Source organism: Alosa pseudoharengus, unplaced genomic scaffold (genome assembly GCF_046254945.1).
Source record: "Alosa pseudoharengus isolate Yale_2024_CS ecotype anadromous, Long Island Sound unplaced genomic scaffold, YU_APseudo_1.1 YU_APseudo_1.1_scf_16, whole genome shotgun sequence".
Lineage (NCBI taxonomy): Eukaryota > Metazoa > Chordata > Actinopteri > Clupeiformes > Clupeidae > Alosa > Alosa pseudoharengus.
The window spans coordinates 22,301,290-22,322,633 of record NW_027468630.1 but is presented as its reverse complement, the minus strand read 5'-3'; the positions used below and the strand labels follow the sequence as shown (position 1 = coordinate 22,322,633).

At 46.8% G+C, this 21,344-nt stretch overlaps 1 protein-coding gene across 1 annotated transcript in view; it reads left to right on the top strand.

The window, feature by feature from the left end:
- Positions 1–7,650, top strand: part of cskl (c-src tyrosine kinase-like) — a 51,569-nt gene extending 43,919 nt beyond the window's left edge. The window contains exons 6-13 of the mRNA XM_076287475.1: positions 906–999; positions 2,029–2,094; positions 2,370–2,469; positions 2,669–2,759; positions 3,028–3,101; positions 3,241–3,436; positions 5,298–5,384; positions 5,801–7,650. Of these exons, the coding sequence (XP_076143590.1) occupies positions 906–999; positions 2,029–2,094; positions 2,370–2,469; positions 2,669–2,759; positions 3,028–3,101; positions 3,241–3,436; positions 5,298–5,384; positions 5,801–5,983 (891 nt within the window). The 3' untranslated portion in view covers positions 5,984–7,650. The remainder of the gene's footprint in view (positions 1–905; positions 1,000–2,028; positions 2,095–2,369; positions 2,470–2,668; positions 2,760–3,027; positions 3,102–3,240; positions 3,437–5,297; positions 5,385–5,800) is intronic.
- Positions 7,651–21,344: the final 13,694 nt, after the last annotated feature.

Below are 21,344 nucleotides of genomic sequence, written 5' to 3'. Positions count from 1 at the left end.
TACATATGGGGATTTCTGATCTTCCAACGTCTAACAGCATTGTTTGTCTCCTCCTCCTCCTCCCTCATTTCCCGCCTGTTTGTGTGCAGGGGGCGATTGATCAATATGATTGGCTTAGCTCCGGTGAAAGCTATAGCAGGACCTCTCTCACACCCACACACGCACACATGGTCTCGATCAAGTCATTCCCATAGTAGCCCCTCAGACGGATCTATTAGCTATGGTTCTGTTCCCAGCATGCATTGCTCCCCAGAGAACCTCATCCATCGCACTCAGCGTGGCCCAGACCAGCAGAAAGCCCCATGACTCACTCGCAGGGGGAAGCCCTAGACTCTTAAAACAACTTATGTTGTTTTTAACATATCTCTATGGTCCAGATAGGGACAACACAATATGTAATGTTTCCAACACATTGCTTTTGTTATTCATGTCAAGAGTGTACACAGTAGATAGATGGATAGATAGATAGATAGATAGATACTTTATTGATGCCCAAGGGGAAATTCAAAATGTGTTCAAAATGTGTATGTGTTGAAAATAACACAACTTGTGTTGTTTTTAACACATCTCTGTGTCCAGATAGGGACAACTGAACCCAGCAGCAAACGCTGCAAATACCGCTTACAACTTCCTGCGATCTAAGAGCATATGGCTGCATCCACGTATCTACACTAGCCTACTGTATAGAGTAGTGTATGCAGTAGTGTGTGTGTGTGTGTGTGTGTGTGTGTGTGTGTGTGTGTGTGTGTGTGTGTGTGTGTGTGTGTGTGTGTGTGTGTGTGTGTGTGGTGAAGAATTTGCCTCTCCTGTTTCTTTCTGTTTGCTCCCTCTGTGTGTACAAAATGTTGAAATGTTTAAAGATGTATATTGGTGATTTAATGTGTTAATTGTTTGTGTGTGTGCAGCACTACACCAAAGATGCCGATGGCCTGTGCACCAGACTCATCAAGCCAAAGCTGATGGAGGGAACGGTGGCGGCCCAGGACGAGTTCTCCAGGAGTGAGTCAAGCTTACACACACACACACACACACACACACAATACATTATCCTGTTGAGTCAATCTCTCACACACTCACACATACACTAAACTATACTGTTGAGACACTATACTCTAACACACCAACACTACAGCTTTTTTTTTACTTCCATACATACACCATTCCATACCATTTATACCTTACGGCATCGGATGTACACACCATTGTCTCATAAGCACACACTCTGTCACTCCCTCCCACACACACCCTTTGTCCCATTCATATAACACTTGGTCCCTCACCGCTGGATCATGGCCATCCTGCATGCTCAACAGTCACAGCAGGCTCAAGTGTGAATATACACACACACACACACACACATATGCTTTTTTACATGTGTGTGCCATGTCTGAGAGTATGCTTTTGTATATGTGTGTGCCATGTCTGAATGTATGCTTTTGTATATGTGTGTGCCGTGTGCTTTATATACAACCTTTATGTACAACTTTTATGTACAACATCAGAAGCCAGGCTGTAAGCCTGTAAGTGTGTGTGTGTGATTGAGTCTGTAGTGCTAAATGTTGAGTGCATTGACTGCTGGAGACCTGGTTGTGTTGAAGAGTAACACCATGCTGTACATGCTAACCCATATGATCTCAGGCCTCTTTGCGATGCTAACCCATATGATCTCAGGCCTCTTTGCAATGCTAACCCATATGATCTCAGGCCTCTTTGCGATGCTAACCCATATGATCTCAGGCCTCTTTGCAGTGCTAACCCATATGATCTCAGGCCTCTTTGCGATGCTAATATGATCTCAGGCCTCTTTGCAATGCTAATATGATGTCAAGCCTCTTCTCGATGCTAATATGATCTCAGGCCTCTTTGCAGTGCTAACCCATATGATCTCAGGCCTCTTTGCGATGCTAACCCATATGATCTCAGGCCTCTTTGCGATGCTAACCCATATGATCTCCTGTGTTTGGACCCATTTATCTCCCACTGTTCCCTCCCCCTCTGTCTGTCACTTCCTTCCCTGTTTAAATAAAGGCGGGTGGGCTCTAAACAGAAAAGAGTTGAAGCTCATCCAGTCCATTGGAAAAGGAGAGTTTGGCGGTAAGTGTCTCTGTCAGCGTGTCACTGCCTGGCTTTATGTATGTTCACAGCCAGAAGTCTTGGTACGTCAAGGTCGTATGATTAGGTGTAGGCTATACTATGGTGGAGAAATATCTGGTTTGGTTTAGTGTTAGACTACAGGTTTATGAGAACCTTTATTGTAGGACCACATCCTACAAATTTGGGTGTATTGGATGTGTTCTTTATTTGAAGTGTGTGTGTGTGTGTGTGTGTGTGTGTGTGTGTGTGTGTGTGTGTGTGTGTGTGTGTGTTAGATGTGATGGTGGGAGACTACAGGGGGACCAAGGTGGCCGTGAAATGCATCAAAAACGACGCCACAGCTCAGGCCTTCATTGCAGAGGCCTCAGTCATGACGTAAGTCTGAGTGTGCTCACACACACACACACAACTACACACACACACACAACACTGCTGTCACTGCACTGTTACGTGCATTTGGTTAATCAGCTATGCTTCTTCACTCTCTCTCTTTCTCTCTCTCTCACTCACTCTCACTCTCTTTACTCCCTTCTTCTCTGTTCTTTTTTCTTCTCTCTGTTCTGTTCTCTCTCAGGCAACTGAGACACACTAACCTTGTGCAGCTGCTGGGTGTGATCGTAGAGGAGCGAGGAAGCCTCTACATAGTCACAGAGTACATGGCCAAGGTTAGCCTGAAGAAATGCTCTGTCACACACACACTCACACACACTCACTAGCTCTACCCCTACAAGTATAAAGAGTAATGATACATTTGTACGTTAATTCTCCAACACACTCTCTCTCAAATGCACATGATACCTGATGAGCGCTCTGACCTTGTGACCTGTGTGTGTGCGTGTGCGTGTGCGCGTGTGCGTGTGCGTGTGCGTGCGTGTGCGTGTGCGTGTGCGTGTGCGTGTGCGTGTGCGTGTGCGTGTGTGTGCGCACTCACAGGGGAGTCTTGTGGACTACCTACGCTCCCGAGGCAGAACAGTGCTGGGAGGAGAGTGCCTACTCAAATTCTCACTGTGAGTGTACATCCTGTCTACTGCAGAGAGCACCTTATCCATCTCAGAATGCATATCTACAGTAAACTGGAATTAGTACCTTTATATAATATGAATCCTCCTTTGTGTGTGTGTGTGTGTGTGTGTGTGTGTGTTGTAGTGACGTGTGTGAAGCAATGGAGTACCTGGAGGCCAATAACTTTGTGCACAGAGACCTGGCGGCCAGGAACGTTCTGGTCTCAGAAGACAACATCGCCAAGGTGAGCGACTTCGGCCTGACCAAGGAGGCGTCATCCACGCAGGACACTGCTAAGCTCCCCGTCAAGTGGACATCTCCCGAAGCCCTCAGAGAGAAGGTGCGACCCACCGTCCCACTCGGGACACACCTGTGTCTCTGTCTGTCCTTTTCCGCTGGCCTGTCTGCGAAGTACCGGTAGTTCTATAATAGATGATTGGTTAGTTTTCTCTCATGAACATATCTGTTCATCTCTCCATCTCTAACAGCTTGTCTCCTTCATGTCTACTCCATACGTTTTGGCTTGATAGTTGCGTGCGTTCGTGTGTGTGTCGTTTTTAAGATGTCGGTTTGTCTGTCAGTCTGTCTCACTTTCAGTCGTACATGTACCCGTTCTGTGCATATGTTTCTCTCCTCAGTCTCTCTCTTTTTCTCTCTCTCTCTCTCTCTCTCTCTCAGTCCGTACGGTTTTTGTTATGTCCGTCATATGTGCTTCCCGCTCCCTAATCACCCCATGTGTTTGTCTAGTCTAACTGATGCTTGCTGACTGCCCAGTAGGGTCCATTGAAGTATACATTTCATAATGAATGGCGCAGTCAGGAGGGGAGATGATTACGGTCCTTGCCTGTAACTCCAGGTCGTTGACCTTTCCTGTGAATAAGCCTGTATGCTGATTAGAAGTGGGACTTTTCCTATTTGCTCGTTGCCATTCCAGATCATTTGTTGACACTCAGAAATGCAGCTGAAATCCTGAGCCTCGTCGTCAGTGTCTCAGTGTGTAGCAGAGTAATCTGTGTGGCATAGTGTGTAGCAGAGTAATCTGTGTGCCGTTGTGGCATAGTGTGTAGCAGAGTAATCTGTGTGGCATAGGGTGTAGCAAAGTAATCTGTGTGGCATAGTGTGTAGCAGAGTAATCTGTGTGGCATATTGTGTAGCAGAGTAATCTGTGTGGCATAGTGTGTAGCAGAGTAATCTGTGTGTCATAGTGTGTAGCAGAGTAATCTGTGTGGCATATTGTGTAGCAGAGTAATCTGTGTGGCATAGTGTGTAGCAGAGTAATCTGTGTGTCATAGTGTGTAGCAGAGTAATCTGTGTGGCATTGTGGCGTGTTGTGTTTATATACTGTATTGGAGAATGGAACATTGTGTGGCACAGCACGTCAGTGTGTTAGGCCTAAATCAGAGTAAGGCATGTTACAGCATGCTGAAATGTCAGTGTGTTAGGGGTTAGCGCGTGTGAAAATCCATGTGTTGTTACAGTAGTGCCTTACCATTGACCGAAACATTTGATTTGAAATGGATCAGATATGAGAAGGTACAAAGTTTGAAAGGGCTTAGGCCAGGGATATACTCACTTTTAACAGTGCAGAGTCGGCACGCATATCCTGCATCCGTTTGTTGCATCCGTTGTGCACGTCCTCAAATATTAATGCGACGCATCCGCGAGATGAAGTATTCACATGACGGTTTGGCGCAGTGGTATAGGTGCAGTATGTGACGTACATGAGTCCTCCAGTAACACAGGTAGTTTTCACAGCGAGGTTTTGTTCACAATGCAGCTAGTTGTATCAGCGAACATGAGTGAACGCTTGGTTAAAAAAAACCAAGTATAATCCCAGCCTTAGAGTTGTCTGTATCATGACTGTCTGCCAATGCTGGGTAACGTCATAAGTAGTATGTGATGTGTTATGCCAGCCAGCATGAGTTTAGGTGTGTGTCTGTGTGTGTGTGTGTGTGTGTGTGTGTGTGTGTGTGTGTGTGTGTGTGTGTGTGTGTGTGTGTGTGTGTGTGTGTGTGTGTGTGTGTGTGTGTGTGTGTGTGTGTGTGTGTGTGTGTGTGTGTGTGTGTGTGTGTGTGTGTGTGTGTGTGTGTGTGTGTGTGTGTGTGTGTGTGTGTGTGTGTGTGTGTGTTTAGCCTCACCTGGATCTTGACTGTGACTGAATGGGCTTACTGACGGACTGTGTTTTGTCTCTGTTCCATCAGAGGTTTTCCACTAAGTCGGACGTGTGGAGCTACGGCATCCTGCTTTGGGAGATCTACTCTTTTGGCCGTGTGCCTTACCCCAGAATTGTAAGTAGTTCCCATTGCAATGAATATGCACACTACCTAGCTGCTTCATTGTATCATTTATAAATGTATTTTTGTGCCAAATCGTGTGTGTGTGTGTGGGGAGGGGGTAGTTTTTTTTTAATGTCCACAAGAGGGCAGCCTAGTCATTGTGGTGCTTGGATGGTACGTCTGATTGACTTCATCGCCTCTTCTCTTCTACCCCTACACACCTCTTCTCTTCTTTTGATTGCTGTGTCTTTCTCTTCTCCTTTCACCTCAACCTCTCTTTCTCAACTTGTCTCCTTCCATCAACTCTTCCTGTTATTTCTTCCATGCTCTCTCTCTTTCTGTACCCCCTATCTGCTCCCCTCTTCTCCACACTCTCTCTCTCTCTCTCTCTCTCTCTCTCTCTCTCTCTGTCCCCTTTCTGTGTGCAGCCATTAAAGGAGGTGGTTCCGCGGGTAGAGAAGGGCTATAAGATGGACTGCCCCGACGGCTGTCCGCCAGTGGTGTACGACCTGATGAAGCAGTGCTGGACTCTGGACTCGGTGGTGCGGCCCTCCTTCCGCATGCTACGTGAGAAGCTGCAGCACATCAAGTCCAAGGAGCTCTACCTGTGAGCCAACCAGAGAGAGAGAGAGAGGCGGAGAAATGAAGGAAAGAGAGAGAGGGCGGGAGCGAGCGATGAAGAGAGGAAGCGAGGGAGCACTGAACCTGGAGAGAGGGAGGAGAAGAAAGAGAACCAAGAAAGGAGGAGAGCGGAGCTGGGACTTGCCTTCCTCACTCGCTCAAACCATGGACCACAACCTAAAACCCGCACTCATTTTGTTTTGTTTTGATTTCGTTTGTTTTTGTTTTGCTTTCCTTTGTTTTGTTTTTTTGAAAATGTGTCTTTTATTCTGGACGGTCTAGCTCTCCTCCATAATGAGAAAGGAACACCCCACTCTCTGTTCCCCGTTTGTGTGCGTGAGTGTGTGCGTGAGTGTGTGTTGAGTGTGTGCGTGCATGCATTCGTGCATTCAAGCGTGTGCGTTGCTTAAACCAGACTGCCCTCTCCACATATATATTTTTTCCTCTCTCTCTCTCTCTCTCTCTCTCTCTCTCCTCTCCTCTGTCTCCTGTCTCTCTCCATCTCTGTCTATTTGATCTCTCTTTTTACAGCCTTTCGTTGTCTCTCCTGCTTCTCTCACTGCGGACGTGACAGTGATGGGAGTGAGGCTGGCCTTTTTCCCACACACCTGTCAGGTGCTTCATCCCTCTCTCCCCCTCTCTTTTTCCCTCGCTCCTCTCCTCTCATCCCATCTTCCTCTAAGGGCATTCCCTTACTACCCCCCCTTGACACCCCCCCCCCCCCCCCCTCTATTGTGTGGCGCTGGTTCCAGCTGCATGCTTCCTCTTCTTTGTTGTGTCAGGTGTGTATGTGTGTGTGTGTGTGTGTGTGTGTGTGATCAGGGGAGGGCTTCACTCTGTGCCAAAGTGCCTCCAGATTACAGAGCTCCAGCCTCCATCTCCCTGACCATTAACCTTGACCCTGTGACCTTCAACCTTGACCCCCACCCCAATTCCCAACCCCGCCCTCCACGTCACACAGACTGTTCTGTATTTGTTTTTTATTTCTTTTTTTATTAATCTGTTTGTTTGTTGTACTGATTTTATCTTTTTTTACTCTTCTCGTTAATTGTCTGTTTTTGTTTTGTTTGTTTTTTTGCTTAGTGCCGTTGACTCACCTGATTGGTACTGAACATGTCATGTCTGTCTATCTCTGCAGACCGGAAACTAACTCTCACACACACACACTCGGTGCAGAATCACACTCCTACATCTACACCAGTGTTAAACACAACTGTTAACTGACTTGTACAATATTCATACACAATAGAGACATTAAATCACATTAAATGACACACACAAACACGCACGCATGTACACACAAGTACACACAGACATTGCAACACATCTTACACCAGACTTTGTCTCTCTGTGGCGACATGATGCACAGTACCCATCAGGAGGGTGGGGAGGCAGCCCTGAGGAACGGTTTAAAAACTTCATCTGTACGTGGGTTTGTTTTATATTAAAATATATTTAAAGGATTAAAAAAAACATAATGGAGTGGAGGAAAGAAAGGAAGAAGACGAAAGAAAGCATCTGCACTGAGAAGCGACTCAAGATCCTGAAATGAAGGAGGAGCAGGAAGTGTGTGTGTGTGTGTGTGTGTGTGTGTGTGTGTGTGTGTGTGTGTGTGTGTGTGTGTGTGTGTGTGTGTGTGTGTGTGTGTGTGTGTGTGTGTGTGTGTGTGTGTGTGTGTGTGTGTGTGTGTGTGTGTGTGTGTGTGTGTGTGTGTGTGTGTGTGTGTGTGTGTGTGTGTGTGTGTGTGTGTGTGTGTGTGTGTGTGTGTGTGTGTGTGTGTGTGTGTGTGTGTGTGTGTGTGTGTGTGTGTGTGTGTGTGTGTGTGTGTGTGTGTGTGTGCGTATGCGCGTGCGCGCGCAAGCAAAAACCCTCGCCAGGCAAGAGCTGCATGCTGGCTGTGTGAGGCCTTGGTTTAAAACTGTCAGTGCTTTCTGTCTCTCATCCGTTTATTATGCTGCCATGGTTACCAATAAATCATTCCATCTGATCCTGTGTGAAGGCTGACACAAATCCACAGGGACCGCGGGTGGGTATGCTGCAATGGGGGAAAGCGTGGGGAGGGGAAGAGATGCTTAGAGATGGATGGATGTTTAATAAAATCGAGAGGGGAGGTGTTTAGGGAATATATCATGGGATTCATACAGTGGCCTTGCCCAGTGTAATTTTTCAAGCTTTAATGGATGCCATATATTCTGTTGCTCCTTTCAGACAGAGTGTGTGTGTGTGTGTGTGTGTGTGTGTGTGTGTGTGTGTGTGTGTGTGCGTGCACAATGCTTTATGCATGTCTGGCAGTGTGGATGAAGCAATTCCACATCCATAATAGGTTTTTACATCAACATTAAAGCAAACACACATACTGAACATCATTCAGTCTACACACCACTTCCCTATGAAGCACACCTCTTCTGTCTGCATATTTTGTGGTCATACTGGTTATTCAGTCAACAGTATTTCATATATCAACCAACAAAGTAGCAGTATTGCACACTGAGACATAAGATAATCAAATGTAGGTAATGTAACACTAACCACTAATATACAAATAAGCTTACTATCAATTAAACTTCAAAAGATTAAACCATTCGTAAGGGGGAATGTTGTAGCAGTTGAGATCCATGTGTGCATTATTTCAAGTATGTTTGGTGATGTGTTCTTTGTTGACCGTGGCCTTTAACCCCAGCCGTGACCTTCAGAAAGTCCACCTCCCGCGATTTGACATGGACGTGTATGGCGTCATGAGTAGAACGTTTTCTGTCCCAGTTTCTGTAGACCGACACGCCAGAGCCCTGCTTGTAGCTGACACACGGCATCATCTCCCTCTGACTCGTCGGCATTTTGTTCCCATCGCTCAGCGCTTTCCGCAGACGCGCACCTTCATCCAAAGGCAGTCGCTGCTCATTACCTGCTCTTCCTCCTCATCCTCGTGCACACCTGTGCCTGGAGAGGCACTTAGACGCTCTCATTCCGTCAGCCGTTAACTCCTGCCATTGATCCCCACTCCACAGCGGTTCATTCTGCCTATGTATAGAGCTGACGTGATGGAAGGAGCAGCATGTGGTGAATAGACTGCAAATAGCACTACTCCCCCCTTCTCTCTCTCCCTCATTCTCTCCCTCTTTTTCTTTCACTCGCTCCATCAGTTTTGTCTGCCTTTCCTCACTTTGGGGCATAGTTGTGTCATTTAGAGCACTCCATCCCACACTTGCGCTTCCTCTTGATAAGTTATCTGTCTGCAATGTTAAGGAGGAGAAGCTTCTGTCTCTTTCTCCCCCCATATGTTGTATTGGTTAAGCCTCTCTCTCTCCATCCCTCCATCCATCTGTCTCTTTCTATATCTCACTCCCTCCCCTTCTCCCCTCTAGACAGACACAGGTGTGATGTTCTCACTCAGATTTAGCCAAGGTGTTAAAAACAACTTTGTGATTGCTTGATTATTAGAGCTGAGCTTAATGAGTGAAATCTTGTTTGGGTTTTTTTCCTCGCCTTTTTTTCTCTTCCGTCTGTCATCCTATCTTTCTGCTCAGTGTGCGGTGCGTTCCTGCATGGGTGTGCCAAAGGATGCCAGCCGTGTCCTCCCTATTCTGATCCAGCATGTAATTTACCAATCCTCCTCGCAATCGTTAGTTTCGCCTTTTAGGTCGTCTTTTCTCTCTGCTGTTCTGGCAAATGGTTGCTGATTATTTGAGCCAAACAGCCAATAAAATTACACCCCATCTTTCCATGGACCTTAAACTTAATGTTCATTGACTGGAATTTGTTGTGGCCACTGTCTTCGGTTCCCATTTACAGAGCCTGGGTTGTATTTAAACACTAAAGTTTTTGCACACACTGGGCAGCTAGAAGGGCAATACTCACTGAATCTGACAAACACTATTTGGAATTAGAATTGCAGACTGCGCCTTTAACACACTGTTTTCCTCCGATCTTTCTTTATTATGGCAAAACCAAGAGTGTCGCATGGCAGGACTGTTTACATTGGCAGTTACTAGGCAGACATAAATCACATCACATAAAACCTGACGGATGGGGACTAAGACTTTTTGCTCTCTCATTCTCCTCTCTATCCTTTTTCTCTATTCATTACTTAAAATCCCTTATTTAGCCATTGTAAATGTACTCTTTTATACAAGCAATCTCCTTTCCTGTCCTCTTGCTAATGCTTTGTGTGTGCTATTCACCTCATATTTCTGTGATCGCCCTCCTCTCCTCATTCTTTCACTATTACCTACGACCACCATAGTCACACTTCTTGGCTCCCCTCTTCCGGTATGTGGTCATGTGGGTTACACCCCAGAGGCTGCTTCACAACTGCTGGCCCCCTTCACCGGTGTGGTTACTTGGGTTAGACACAGCACACGTTCACCACATCCCCCCGCTTTCTTGCTCTCGCTTTCATTTTTTCGCTCTCTTTCTTTCACCTTTCTTTTTCTTGTCTGTTGGTCTGTTGCGCCCCCCTTCACCTCTGCGGACATGCAGTGCAACTACAGCCCCACTGCTGTTGTTGCTATGGTGGTCACTCTTGGGGTCTGGCTGCCTTGGACTGGAGACTACAGATTGAGAGAGAAACAGGAAGAGGATGAGGGGCGGAGAGGTGGAAAGAGATGGATGGATAGAGAGAATAGAAGAAGGGAGAAAGAGCATGGCGGTGGAGCTGGCCCCAAAGCACTCTGGGTTCTTCGCTCGGACAGAGAGGGCGCTTTCCCGTTTGCCTCATTTAGCTCAGGCCCTTTGTCTCTTCCTTTCCATCTCAAAGACAAGCTTTTTGTCATCCCTCCTCTCTCTCTCTTTCTTTCCCCTCAGTCTTTCCATCCCCCTCTCCTGTTGCTGTGCACACACCAACAGTTGTCTGCAATGCTGCTCCACATTGCTATTCATGAGCATGTAAATTTCCCCGCTGTTGAGCCTGTGACAATGGTGCCATTATGTAATCACAGAAAAGCGTCAGGGCCAATCAGGACGCAGAGTTGGGATGCCCAGCAAAGTCCGACACACACACACACACACACACACATCTCTTACATCGTCACCCTCACGCTCGCCCCAAGCTCACACACAGATTCCTCACGCTTAGGTGCTTTCAGTCTGAACTCTGTAGAGGGGAGAGGCTGCGCTGAGACCAAGCGGCCAACAGATGGCGCTACGTTGTTCCGAAGAGGATGCGCCCCCCCCCCTTGCCCCGCACGGCCATGACATTTCCGTGCCCCCGAGGAGCAAAGTGCAGCAGAGTGCATCCACTTACCACCGCCATGTTGTGGTTACCGCTTTGTGTGGGTCAAGTCGCTATCAAGTTCAAGTTCAATTTATTTCTTTGTCCCAAATGGGCAATTTGATTGCAGACAGGATCACATACCACACGACAAGACACAACACAATACAATACAGACAGATATGCACAAAATAATAAATTAGTTGTGATAAATAGGTCTGACAATGCCTAAAAAGTCAGTAAAACCAAAATAAAAACTTCATTAAATAAACTAAACGGACAAATCTATCTTTTCCTGTTTGAGATCAGATTGCTTGCTCATGCCTTCAACTGCCCTACCCCCCCCACTCTCTCTCTCTCACACACACACACACACACACCATCTCTCTCACACACACTCTCACATATAATCATGCACAGACATGCTCATATTCCCATATTCTCTAACAGGGAGCAAGCTGCCTTAAGCCAACGAGGAGAGTTCAGCTTTTTTTTCTTCTTTTCAAACATATCTGTCACTCATGCTTACTACAGAGGGCCGTAATCCTGACAGCTACCTCCGTCCACACACACACACACACACACACACAGTACTTGAACCCACAGGAAGACTCCCATCCTAATCAGCTTGTCATATCATGAGTGTGTGGGGAGCTCAGTAAGCTGGCTAGTCTGGCTGTAGACATCTTATCCCTTCCTCCATAAGATTATGATGATTATGATTAAACTAGCTGCCTAATAAAGTCTAATCTTCACTGTGTTTATGCAGACATCCACAGACTGCACCACAGAACGCACTCCATCACACCAGTGGCCCCTGGTGACTCCAGGGTTAATACTACATGCATAATATTAATCCGTTTTTAAACGCCAGCCAAATAAGGGCAATGGCTAATTTACAAGTGTCATACATAGATATAGGATTACATATATGGTTATGTCATCTGGTCGTGGACGCCGGTTCGGTCGGTTGCGTAATAGGCCGTAGCTGTGTGATTGTGAGGAGTGTGGCGTTTGATTTCCTCCGCTGGTCGTTACACCACTGGGGAAGGTAACGGGATTAGTGTGTGGGCCGTTAACTCGTTTACGGAACGCCTAGGAGTTTCCTGACCCAGCTGCCCTTGTGCGTCCGCACCATAGAGTCACACACCCTTGATGGCCACATGTCTTGCCCTGTACGTCTATCTATCTGTCTTTTCTGCCTGTCCTTCTAGGTATCTGTCTTTCTGTCTGTCCATCTATCTATCTGTCTTTCTGTCTCTATCCCTGTTTTTCCTGTCTTTCTATCTATTTCTTTTTCTATCTGTTTTCTCTTTTGATCTACCTGTTTTTCTGTCTGTCTCTATCTTTTTTCTCACGTTCTGTTATCACTTAGCTGATCCCTCTTTCAGGCTCCTTCACTCACTCTTTTGCCTCTTCTCTCCCTTTTCTCTCCCTGCCTTTCTCTCTTCCCCCATCTTTCTCATGTGATCCTCTCTGCCGTATAATGTTCTCTCTCCCTCCCTCCTCCTTTCTCTCCCTCACTCTTTCTTTTTTCTTTCTTTCTTTCTTTCACGCTGCTCTGAAGGTCCTGTCACCTCACCGAGCAGCCCTAAAAATAATGCTGCTTCAGCCGATGTCTCCGCTGCAATTAGTTGCTATTTGGAGCCATGCGTGCAGACAGGAAAATTTGCATCTGCGATATGGGTGTCTGTTGTGTGTGTCTCTGTGAATGGCACTGATTGTGTGTGTGTGTGTGTGTGTGTGTGTGTGTGTGTGTGTGTATGTGTGTGTGTCTACCCTGCACCTGTGCCCAACAGCTTAGGTTTGAACAATGAGGCCGGTGTAGCATCAGTGCATTATCCTAGGTGCCCAAAGCCAGTGACAAGATTACTGGAAGTGAGCCAATTGCTGCCACATTTGGAACCCACAGCAGTTCCATTTTCAAAGCACAGTTAGCTGTGTTGTGTGTGAAAATGATTTCAAGGTTTTTCTTGATCAAATAATTTGTGCTTTTATTACAAGCCAGTGCATACACTAGACATGTTACACATTACATATACATTTATGTAACCTAATTCTGTCCTCCACATTCCTGTTGTCAAAGCATTTAGCCGTGTGTGTGTGTACTTGTATTTGTGTTTGTGTGTGTGTGTATTTGTATTTGTGTGTGTGTGTGCATGAGCACATGTTTGTGTGTGTGTGTGTGTGTGTGTGTGTGTGTCTGTGCCTGCGTTCTGTCATATCTCACTTTATCCTGATTTTGACTCTACAGTAGATCCAGCAGTTATCTATCTCCATTCATCACACACACACACACAAATACACACACACACACACACACAGCTAGCCCTGACCTTGTAGATGAAGCCTGTCACCCCCTAAGGCACTCTCTGATGAATGACAAACACACAGTACAAACACACACACACACACACACACACACAAACACACGTCACCAGGCCAATCTGTCTGTGTCATCATCCAACATCATGGAGTGGACATGCACACCCCTTACAGGAGCATGGTCAGCACCAAAAATAAAAAACAGTTCCAAGAAGAATGAGGTGCTCCAAAAAATGAATAATGAAGGAGTGACAGAGAGAAGTGGACGTGGAGGAGAGGCGAGAAGTGCAGACCACATGTGGGTGGCCTGATTATGCCCCGAGACTCCTGGTGAGAGATTATCTCCGCGCTCTGTGGAATCAGCTTGCGACTCCCATGTCATTTCTGCCACGCAGCAGGACTACAGATGGCCAATTTGCAGCCGGTGAGCTCAGGAGCAGAGCTGCTTGTGTTGTGTGTGTGTGCGTGTGTGTGTGTGTGTGTCAACGTCAGCATAACGCAGAAGACAAATCTAGGGAGTGAGACCAGCATGATGTTTTTTTAGCTCCTCCTTAAATAAACCAATACAGACCCTTGTTTGAGTTTGTGTGTGTGTGAGAGTGTGTGTAGTGTACCTTTAGAATTAGGAAGTGTGTGTGAGTGTGGTAGGGCAGGGTGGGCTGGGGTGTAGTGTGATACTGCTCTATTTCTCTTGACTTTGTGAAACATCAAGGTTTCGGCGAGTCAGAGAGAACATGTTTTCTGCGTCAGTTGTCAGCTTGCATTTGCATTGCGTCCCTGACATTTCACCCACCCAAAGCCACCCATCCACCCCAGCCCTGCCCCCTACAAGCTCCCCGTCCCCCCGCACACCCCTCCTGCCCCCCACTCCGGCTTGCGCCCACTGCCACCCTGAGGGGGGCATTGTGCCAGCGCGCATCTCTGTGCTGTGTGTGAGTGGGCCCTGGGCCCTTCCAACACACACACTCACACACACACTACCCCCCTTTATTCTGTCCACCACCCACCCCTCCCTTCCACCACTCTTAACCTGGCTAATGAAGCCTACAGCACTATGGAGCACGTGACCTCACGTGTAACATTGATACACACACACAAACACACACACACACACAGAGGCACACACACACACAGAGACACACACACACACACACAAACACACACACACACACACACACACACACACACACACACACACAGAGGCACACACACACACACACAAACACACACACAAACATGAAGGTCAGTGTTATACCTCACTCTGAATGCCATCTGTGAAGCATTTTAACATAATTGTATTAAAATAGCACAGTGTAGTTATTAGTTCCCCCAACACACACACACACAGTCAGATGCAGACGGCTGAACAGGCCTGCTGGATGCACAGCAGATTTTTGGGTCATGCCTACACTTACATCAGGTGGATGTTACTGGATGGTATTGGATGTTGGTCTAGAATCTAGATTATTAAAAATATGAATTTGAGCCATCTCATAATGCAATTGCCTCACCTAGATATATTTCACACAACTCTCCCTCACTTTCATCTCCTTGTCTTTCACTTTTCTCTTCTCTCCTCGGTCATCCCTCTACCTCTCTCTCTCTCTCTCTCTCTCTCTCTCTCTCTCTCTCTCTCTCTCTCTCTCTCTCTGATGGCCCTGCAGCATGAGGTTTCTCTGTGTGTCCACTTCCCCACAAGTGTCTTTTGTCTCCTATTTTTATCTCTTGAAGTCCTTGTTTGGGTGGGTTGGAGTAGGGTGGGGGTCTTTGATTGGACAGCACATATATAGGGATGGTGCAGCAGGAGCAATTCTGGTGTGCATTGTTATTATTTTAAACATATCATAGTATTTATATATCACAGCCCGCTGTCTGTCCATATGGTTAAGAAGTTATATTTGATGCAAATGGTTAACATTACTGACAGGTCACTGCATGAGAGAATGACATGTCTATGAGTTGTCATATAAAATATTATTATTCTAAATACACTTAGAAAGTGACTTTTTAAGATGTGTGGATTTGAAGCTGTAATGTCTCATTATTAATCCCATTCGTTTTTGAGAGAGGAAGATGCTGTCGAGTATCTCAGCTTGCACGCAGAGCTTTTATCTGCTGTTACTGTGTCGCACACGCCCCCCACACACAAAATCATCTGCATCATAAGTGAGTCTGCAGTATAAGCACATATAGTTTTGAGACTGACACACACACACACACAGACACATCGTGTTCAACAGTGTTTGTGCAACTGCTTTCTATGAGTCACTATATGTATCTGGCGCACAGGCACACACACATGAACATGCCTGTAGTCAGGGCACCACAATGGTAGAAGAAACACATAATCTTATGTAGCCAACACACATGCACACACACATACACACATACACACATACACCCTGTTGGTGTGTGTTGGGGCCGGGTCAGGCTGGGTGGCTGGGCTCCTGATGAGGATACAGACTGAGCACTGGCCCTCACAGACACATCAGGACTGACAAACGCACCGGGGAGCGAGTATACGCCAGGGTTGAGGGCCAGCCACAGGATAGAGAACACACACACACACATACATACACACACTCACTCACTCACACACACTGACACACAGACACACTCACACAGACACACTCATACACACTCAGTCACTCACTCACACCCGTGCAGAGGCACACAGAGCAGGCTTGTGCAAAATTCCAGAATTTAATTGAAACTGGCTCTTAAATTCCAATTCAATTCTTGAATTTCACTGGCATTTCAATTGAGGTAGCAAACAGGAAGCAGAATTGCAATTTGAATTGTGCACAACCCTGACACAGAGAATGGGACTTTGAATGCTAACGGTGTCCTCTATGTGGAGATAGATAATGTACAACCTGTTTTATGTTACACAAATGAAAAACATACACAGATGCAAAGGCAGACATGCATGTCAACATCCCCTCATTCCCTTACTCTATCACTCTCTCTGAAGCACTGACACACACACACAAACACACACACATGCATGTGCACAGGTGTCCACTCTCTCTCTCTCTCACACACACACATGCATGTGCACAGGTGTCCACTCTCTCTCTCTCTCACACACACACACACACACATGCTCACAGATAATAGATTTGTGTTTGTGCCTGCATCAGTGTATTTGTGTACAATGCAACACATTTTTTGTGTGTGTGTGTGTGTGTGTGTGTGTGTGTGTGTGTGTGTGTGTGTGTGTGTGTGTGTGTGTGTGTGTGTGTGTGTGTGTGTGTGTGTGTGTGTGTGTGTGTGTGTGTGTGTGTGTGTGTGTGTGTGTGTGTGTGTGTGTGTGTGTGTGTGTGAATGTACGTGTGTGTGCACTCATCCAAGCACATGTTTATATTTTGGTTAGACTCTCTCAGTGTATATGCGTGCATGCATTACGGGTTTTCATGAGTGAGTGAGTGAGTGAGTGAATGAGTGAGTGAGTGTGTGTATGTGTGGGGGTGGGTGTGTGAATGTCTGTGTCTGTCTGTCTGTCTGTCTGCACACACTGTGTCCACTGTCATTGGGCAGAGAGACACAGAGGGGAGAGGGGGGAGGGCCAGTGATGTAACCGCCTGCCTGCCTGCCTGCCTGCCGTACAGTGCGCTGGGATGACCCGGGGGCTCTGGGAGTGCATTCACATTCATTAGGGTGATGCGGCGTGGCAACTCACATGCAAAGACACATACATGAGCGCACAGCCCTGGAAAAGCAAGCTGTTCTGCAGAGCCAACATGAGGGAGAGCGCTTTCTGCTCTCCCATTTTTAACATCATGAGTGGCTGATTAGAGAGAGAGCGAGTGTGTGTGTGTGTGTGTGTGAGTGTGAGTGTGTGTGTGAGAGAGAGAGAGAGGAGCGATGGAAATTGTTGAGCATGAGTGTGTGTAACATGTTTGAGAGAAATATTATATATAAGCTGTGTGTGTGAAAGAGAGAAATAATTTCTGTAAAAGTCATCTAAAGGGTGTCTTTTTTTGTTCGCTATATGAATCAGTGAACAAGTCTGTGTGTGTGTATAACATCACATGTGATATTCCTCCCACTCCAGCTCTGTCTTTGTCGCTCTATCTCTCTTTCTCTTTCTCTGTATCTCTCTCTCTTTCTCTCTCCTCCTCCTCATCATCATACAACCCCATCTCTGATCCTTGCTCCCTCTCTCCTCGTCCCCCTGAGCTAAGCTGAAGATTGAAGCGGGTCAGTCTACGGTTTCCCCCTGGGCTAGAAGCCTCCATCAAGCACTGTGAGCTTCATCAGTGTCCCCATCAGTGCAGCTGAATCAAAAAGCACGGCCAGCCATCGCTTATCTCCCAGCACTGTCCGGCTGGGCTGCTGCAGATATATCATGAGGTGGTCAGCCTGTGGTCTGAACGATGGAACTGGAGCTGGACATACAAAGATGCACCTGCTATGAGACAAAGAGCAGATTAATTAAATTAAATACAAGATGTAGCTATATCACACTGATTTGAAGATTGTGTGTGTGTGTGCGTGTGCGTCGGTGTGTGTGTGCGTGTGTGTGCATGGTTCACACTTTAAACCTCTAAATAACAAGGCAATAGGATGTTTGTAATACCTGTGTGATGGAATTGGGGTGCGTGCGTGCGTGCGTGCGTGCGTGCGTGCGTGCGTGCGTGCGTGCATGCGTGCGTGTGTCTGAACTACATGGATCACGTGACAAAGATGACCTCACATAGACTGGGTCTGCAGAGGAGATTACTCACTATTGAACAATACTCCAGGGAGTCTTCTCAACCTCTCCCCTTCTCTGATTCTTGTTATTTCTCTATCTCTCTCTTTTATCTGCCTGCATTCCCTTTCTCTATTTGTCTCTTCCCACACACACACACACACACACACACACACACACACACACACACACACACACACACACACACACACACACAGACACATCCTCTAGCCTCTCTGTCTGTTTCATTCCATCTTTCTAATCCATCTCTTGCCCATTCCCCCTTCCACTCCTGCATTTTCTATCTGGTGTTTATCTGTAGGCTGCTTCTCACATGCATGTGTTCATGTACACATCTCCTGCCACACCCCCCACACCCCGCCACCCCCCTCCCCTCATTAACACCTACTGTTTTATGCATATTCTTTCTCTTCTCTGACTATTCCCCTCTCCTCCTCCATCTGGTCTTTCCACAAGCCTCACGTTTTTCTTTTCTTTATCATGCACAGTTCCACGCTCTCTCTATCATTCGTTTCATGTGTCTCTTTCTTTCTGTTCATCTCGGGCATCCGGTCTCCTCTCTGTGGGGAGAGACATTTTTCCAAGCACCAGACGTTTCCAAGCAGAAGTTCCTGACGTCGGTTTCATCCATTCTCATGCTGATACACAGCGCCTTCACTGACCGTCCTCTCAGTCCAGTTCTGGTTCATTCTGGTTCGTTCATTCCATCAGCCGGTTCTGCTATCACATAGGTGTTCCTCTCCAGGTTCCGCTTCAGGTGCGGCCCACTTATGTGGAAGTGAACGAGTGGTGGGGGCGACGAGGTGGCGTGCCAATCTACCAGCGGAAGAATGAGATTGGTTGTGATAGCTGTCAATCACCTGTGCCCTCGGCTACTCAACTGCCATTGTGGTGTCAGAGCAGTGCTCCAGGAGAGGCGTGGGCAGAAAGGGATTGTGGGAGATTGACACATTTCAACATCATTGCTCCCCCGGGGAAGGGGAGCACAGGGCAGACGTGTGTTACACACACACACATACACACACACACACTCACACGCACACACACACACACGCACACACACACACACACACACGCACACACACACACACACACACACACACACACACACACACACACACACACACACACACACACACACACACACACACACACGTCTTACATTCAGATCTTCACTGATGCGTATACTAAATAGACTCACACTAACACACACACTTTACACTGAAATCCCTACTGATGTGTCACAGTACTATGCTCATGCAAGCACATACGCACAGAATCCCTGACTTATACAGCACACACACACACACACACACACACACACATACTGTCACCTCAGGTCAGGCATGACATGTTCTCACTATGGTTCCTGTGCTGCCTCTCCACTCCAGTCAGGTGACATTGAGAAGCTGCCAGGAACCTCTGTGAGAAGTGTGTGGTGTGTGACAGGACACGTGTGTATGCAGGACAATGAAAATGATGTGGAGTGTGTGTTTGTGTGTGTGTGTATTTGTTTGTGGTTGTGAGTATATATACTGAATGTATATATATACGGGGGCAGCCGTGGCCTACTGGTTAGCACTTCGGACCTGTAACTGGAGGGTTGCCGGATCAAACCTCGACCAGTAGGCACGGCTGAAGTGCCCTTGAGCAAGGCACCTAACCCCTCATTGCTCCCCGAGCGCCGCTGTTGATGCAGGCAGCTCACTGCGCCGGGATTAGTGTGTGCTTCACCTCACTGTGTGTACACTGTGTGCTGTGTGTGTTTCACTAATTCACGGATTGGGATAAATGCAGAGACCAAATTTCTCTCACGGGATCAAAAGAGTATATATACTTGTATACTGTATGTATGTCTGTGTATATGGTTACACATTTGCTTCACTATAGCAGTAGTTGTTTTATGTAAGCGTGTGTGTGTGTGTGTGTGTGTGTGTGTGTGTGTAGGTGTGTGTGAAGGGATGTTATGGTTTTCCCCAGTGATCCGGACGTGTGAGTGACGCAGTGCTGACGAGCAGCCGTCCTCAGTGCACACAACCACAGACATGCGCACAAGCCCTCCTCCTCTTCCTCCTCTTCGTCCTGCTCCTCTTCAGCGCTGTCTCTGTGCAGGGCAACACTAACAATTCTCGGCAGCCTGTCATCTTAGTCCAAGGCCTCATACTGCTGTGGCAAAACCAGCCCAACGCTGACCTCTCTCTCTCACTCTCTCTCTCTCTTTCTCTTGTTCATTCTCTCGTTCACTCTCTCTCTCTTTCAATTGCATTTCAATTCAATTCAATTAAAGAAGCTTTATTGGCATGACCATTCATTAAGAAAGTGATGCCAAATCATACAATATATATCTAGAAAACATCAGAACATAAAATAACATAGAATTATGAAACAATATGTGTGATTATAACACACACACACACACACACACACACTTTCTCTTTCTCTCTCTCTCTCTCTCTCTGTGTTTATGTTTATGCACAAGCTCTCCTGTCAAAACATTATATCCATGCATCAGAGTTGGGGTGTACTGCATGTATACAGGTATGTATACAGTATATCGTTTTGTCTGCTCTCATGATGCCATGAGGAATACAAGCATGTCACTGGCCTGTGTGTGCTTGTGTGTGTGTGTGTGTGTGTGTGTGTGTGTGTGTGTGTGTGTGTGTGCCTGAGTGATTGTGTGTAAGTGATTGTGTGTGATTGTGAGTGATTGTGATTGTGACACCGCACCTGTCAGAGACCTGTTCCCCATCTCACCTTTGCCTCCCAGGTGATGTTAAATTACAACACCCAATAGCACAGTGACTTTGAGAGGCCATCGAATCAATTTTCTTTCACTCATTACTGCCAACATGCCAACGTGGTGATGAGGCAGGAGGTTTGACCAGGTCCCAGTGGTCAGTGGAGACTTCGGATGATGGGGCAAAATCCCTCTGCACTCTTTAAGCCTCCCTAGTGTGTGTGTGTGTGTGTGTGTGTGTGTGTGTGTGTGTGTGTGTGTGTGTGTGTGTGTGTGTGTGAGAGAGAGAGAGAGAGAGAATTAGAGAAGAGAGAACTAGGAGAACTAGGAAATGAGCGGGGGCTGTTCTCTGACACATTCAGCGGT